Genomic DNA, 5,136 nt, shown 5'->3' with positions numbered 1-5,136 from the left:
TAAAAAATTACCAAAAAGTCACCAGGACATGATAATATTAGATCAGAATAAAAAGAAATAACAAAATTAATTTCAAAACCCTTAATGTACGTAATTTGTCTTAATTTTGGCATTTTTTCAAATATATTAAAAACTGGAACTATTAAACTGCTATTCAAATCTGGTGAAGGAATAAATTTTCTATATAAAATTACAAGCCTATCACCCTAATCTCAATAGGCAAAATATTAGAAAAATAATTAAGATAAAACTCACAATTTTTTTTAAATTTAATATACTGTCTGAATCTTAGTATGGGTTTCAAGAAGGAAAATTTACTGAAGATGCAATCTGTGCTATAACAGGTAACATCTACAAAGCTTGATAAAGCAAGACAAGCTCTTTGTATATTTGAAAATTTATCAGGCATTTGACCGTTTCGCGTAAAACATTGCTAAATAAACTTGAAAAATATGGTATTAGAGGGCTTGCGTATAATATCCTTCTAGTTATCTTCTACATGGGCAACAACATGTTCATATATATGAAGAAATTAGAAATGGAAGAATTATATTCTATGGACTCCCGCTAGGAAAAGGACAAATTATCTTCAATATCTACATCAATGATCTACTGAGGCTGAATATTACTGATAAGATAATAAGCTTTGTAGATTACACAAAAAAAATATTTGGGAGCAAATATCAATAGTCAGAAAGCCAAAAAAAGAAATCCTATAAAGAATCGAACAGGTAAGGAAAGCATTCATGAGCATGAAAACATTTTTTACAAGATCATACCTTAGTCTGCAGCTTAGAATCCGAATGATCAGATGTTACGTTTTTTCTGTCTTACTGTATGGCTGTGAAAGTTGGACAATGGACTCTGAAATAGAAAAAAGAATAGATGTCTTTGAGATGTATATATACAGACGAATGCTGAGAATTCCATGGGTACACAGAGTTACTAATGTTGAGGTACTTCGTCGCATGTGTAAAAAAAAGAATTACTAAGAATAATCAAAGAGAGGAAAATGCAATACTTGGGTCATGTGTTGAGAGGCGAAAGATACGAATTACTTCAAGTTGTACTGAAAGGAAAAGTACAGGGCAAAAGATCAGTAGGAATACGCCAGAACTCGTGGCTGAAAGACCTGAGGAGATGGTTCGGCCGCTCATCCGCAGAAATCTTTCGCGCAGCAGTTTCCAAAACTACAATTGCCATTTGGATCACCAATCTTCGAAAGTAGACGGCGCCATGAGAAGAAAAAGATTACTCAGCTGCTATTTGCTATGATGAAAATATGTGGAGTAATTTAAAAAACGAAACACACTTGGCAACAATTCAAAAATATGGTTTCAGTTTAATAAGCTCACCTTAGATGCAGATAAAAGAAAATATATGCCATTTACATCGTATACAGGGTAAGTCAGAACTATTGGGATATAGACTAAGGACAGGTTATTTGTTAAAGTTAATGTTAAAGTTAATTTTTGTTTTTCGTTTTTTGCTAATAGTTTCCCTGTATATTTATAAATTGCTATTAAAATTGGCACAGAGGCATAATTTTAGACAAGAAATAGTATTTTATTTACAATTTTACGTTTTGTCATAGAGGGCGCCACGTGGATCATTCCTAATGATCAAATTAAGTCTAAACTTTTTCTGATGAAACTTTTTAGTAATTTTTATTAGAAAATATGACGTAAACATCATTTTTACGTAAAATTGGTACTCTTGTTTAAACATGATAATTTCAACCGTTTTCGATAAAAACGCAGTCGAACTGCTTAGAGTCTTAAAAAAGGATTTCAAATATTATTTCATTTATGAAAAGTATGCTTTGGACTGTCAGATAGTTGTTGTTGGTAAATGTCATTTGTTCGGAGTAAATTATTTTTGATGTGACAGTGTAGTGTAATGTTGCAATTTTTAAAAGTAATCAATAATTTTTTTGATTGAAATGCCTCGTCACAATCATTTTACTAATGAAGAAATGTGAGATATGATTTGCGTATACGCAAAAGGAAATTTTTGCGGTCGCTCGGCAGCCAGAAGGTATGGAATATTATACGCATACAGAAGACAACCAAATCACAAAACTTTTGCTGATGTTTATTCAGAATACGTTGGCAAAACTGTAACCGTTGTGGAAGATCTGTTGGAAGTAAATTTTGAACAGGAGTGAAGTAATAAGGATGGAGGTTCTCTTTTTTTAGAATTCTAACATTAAACGACTGACTTACTCCTGTTGCTGCTGATAGATGTCGTGAACTTATTTCAGGATTTTCATCTACTCGAACCAAAAGTTCATCTTCTTGATTAGGTGTGATTTGTTTCGGTCGACCACCCCGACCCAGGGTGAAATGACCCAGTTTCACCTAAACTACGATATAATCTTGCAAAAGTTTTGTGATTTGGTTACCTTCTGTTTGCGTATAACATTCCATACCTTCTGGCTGCCGAGCAACCGCAAAAATTTTCTTGTGCGTATACGCAAATCATATCTCGCATTTCTTCATTAGTAAAATGATTGTGACGAGGCATTTCAATCAAAAAAAGTAATGATTACTTTTAAAAAATGCAACATTACACTACACTGTCACATGAAAAATAATTTACTCTGAACAAATGACATTTACCAACAACAACTATCTGACAGTCCAAAGCATTCTTTTTATAAATGAAGTAATATTTGAAATCCTTTTTTAAGATTCTAAGAAGTTCGACTGCGTTTTTATCGAAAACGATTGAAATTATCATGTTTAAAACAAGAGTACCAATTTTACGCAAAAATGATGTTTACGTCATATTTTCTAATAAAAATTACTAAACAGTTTCATCAGAAAAAGTTTAGACTCAATTTGATCATTAGGAATGATCCACGTGGCGCCCTCTATGACAAAACGTAAAATTGTAAATAAAATACTATTTCTTGTCTAAGATTATGCCTCTCTGCCAATTTTGATAGCAATTTATAAATATACAGGGAAACTATTAGCAAAAAACGAATTGTATCTTTTTTTCTCAGCAACATTTTCTTAAGGCATATCAATAAGGCACTCAATAGCCATATTTTGGTCCAAATAACCTGTCCTTAGTCTATGTCCCAATAGTTGTGACTCACCCATAAGTAACCTCCCAAATCTTGGGTCATTAGAAGTTGATGCAAAAAATGAAATTCCATAACATACGAGATTAAATATCTAGGTATAAAAATTGATAAACATTTACGATGGACTATTTAAACAAATAATATAGTAGTTAAATTAAAAGGGCTCCTATCACGATTCTAATTTTTAAAACAATTTTTAATAATAACTCATTTACGAATTCTTTATTATGTACTTATAGAATCTTAACTTACCTATTGCCTTTTATAATGAGGTGGAATACTGCATAATTACTTGCATTCTATAAACATTATTTACAAGTGGTTAATTACAATTATTTATGGTAAACATTTAATATACTCTAGCGAACTCTTATATTAAAAATATAAATTAGTTATTTTTAACTGTACCTAAATTATTCTGTTACAAAGCCCTTATACATATGTATACATGAAAAAAAAATCATTCCCATTAAACTAGGTATTTAAAGAATAATCCAATTTTACCTAGTGAGAACGCTTGATATTCTTTCATAATTTGACCGTGATTGTTGCAATTTAAGAAGGTTTTGCTTACATATTATTTCATATAAAAGGCGTAGTCAATTTAATTTTATACAGTTGCCTCTTGAGTCATTGAATAAACAATATGTACTCTAAAGTAAGTCTTAAATATTTCTATTTAAATATTATTAGTAATATGACCGAAATATATGCAAATTGTTTATATTATTTCTTTTGCACTTATTTTACATTTCCTCCATAATACATTATATTATTAATTAACTAATTAATTTCCTCTACAATATTATTACTTTTTATACTTTAAACACTTATATTCAAGTTTTTTTATGACATGTGGCACATAGTAAAATAATCTTTACATATTAAAGGTTAATTAAGATTACAAAATGTAAAACTTGATTGTATAATAAACAATCCATTTTTAAATTGAAAATAAAAATAACAATTTTAAGGACCATATCTCATTTTATATTTTTTTAGATTTTGTCAGTGCTAGCCCTAACAGCTTTAGCCCAAGCTGGAGTTTTGGACTACAGTCATGGTCATGCTACCTCATATGCTTCATCGAACCTTGGTGGACCAGAACATGGACATGGATATACTGCTCCTGTTTTAAGTCATGCTTATACTGCCCCGGTAGCTGGTGCTCACGGATATGCTGCTCCTGTATTAGCCCATGGTCATTCTGCACAGCATGATGTAGATTATTATGTAAGCATAATGCATTTTGTATATTTCTTTTTTTTTTATAAAAGTAAAAAGATTTTATTTATTTTTATATCAATGTATTATCTACTACTTCAGGCTCACCCCAAATACGAGTTCAACTACGGAGTTCAAGATGGCCACACTGGAGACCACAAAACTCAACACGAAGTCCGTGATGGTGACGTAGTTAAAGGTTCTTACACCGTGGCTGAACCTGATGGTACCCTTCGTACTGTGCACTACACCGCTGACGACCACAACGGTTTTAATGCTGTTGTTGAAAAATCTGGACACCCTGTACATCCGGCACCATCTTACGGACACGGAAAAGTCCTCTTAGCCGCTCCTGCTGTCCACCATGCTCCATTATATCATCATTAAGACTGAAAAATGCTTGTTGAATATTGTTATATATTTATTCATTATTTAGTTGAATTACTTTGTAATAAATTTTTTATCTAAAATAAATTAAACTGAATCTAAAAAATAGGATTTTCTCAATACTAGCTTGTAGGACTTTTCTGTGGAAATCAGCATGTTTTGTATAATATTGAAGAAGATAATATTGAAATAGTCCAATGGAAAGTTACATTAAGATTACATTTTTGAGAGGACGCAATTTTTTTTGTGTGTGGGGTGGTAGGTATAAGCTTAAGTTAATCTCGTAAATTAGCAACCCTACAGAAAATTTTATACAACATTATTTGTAGCAAATTATGTTGCCTACAAATCGTTTTAACTTTTAGTCGTAAAATGGAAAATATAAAAGTTACTTACAAAAATAACTAAAACTTTTAAATAAATTTTCTTTG

The 5,136-nt window shown here is 31.0% G+C and overlaps 1 protein-coding gene across 1 annotated transcript; it reads left to right on the top strand.

Annotated features, from left to right (window-relative positions):
- Positions 1-3,696: 3,696 nt before the first annotated feature.
- Positions 3,697-4,816, top strand: LOC140447871 (larval cuticle protein A3A-like). Its single transcript, XM_072540782.1, has 3 exons — positions 3,697-3,752; positions 4,097-4,327; positions 4,421-4,816. Exons 1-3 carry the CDS (start codon positions 3,741-3,743, stop codon positions 4,703-4,705), a joined length of 528 nt encoding a protein of 175 aa, XP_072396883.1. The 5' UTR covers positions 3,697-3,740; the 3' UTR covers positions 4,706-4,816.
- The last annotated feature ends 320 nt before the right edge of the window (positions 4,817-5,136 follow it).

Source organism: Diabrotica undecimpunctata, chromosome 8 (genome assembly GCF_040954645.1).
Source record: "Diabrotica undecimpunctata isolate CICGRU chromosome 8, icDiaUnde3, whole genome shotgun sequence".
In the NCBI taxonomy this organism is placed as follows: Eukaryota; Metazoa; Arthropoda; class Insecta; order Coleoptera; family Chrysomelidae; genus Diabrotica; species Diabrotica undecimpunctata.
This window is presented reverse-complemented; position numbering and strand designations above follow the sequence as displayed.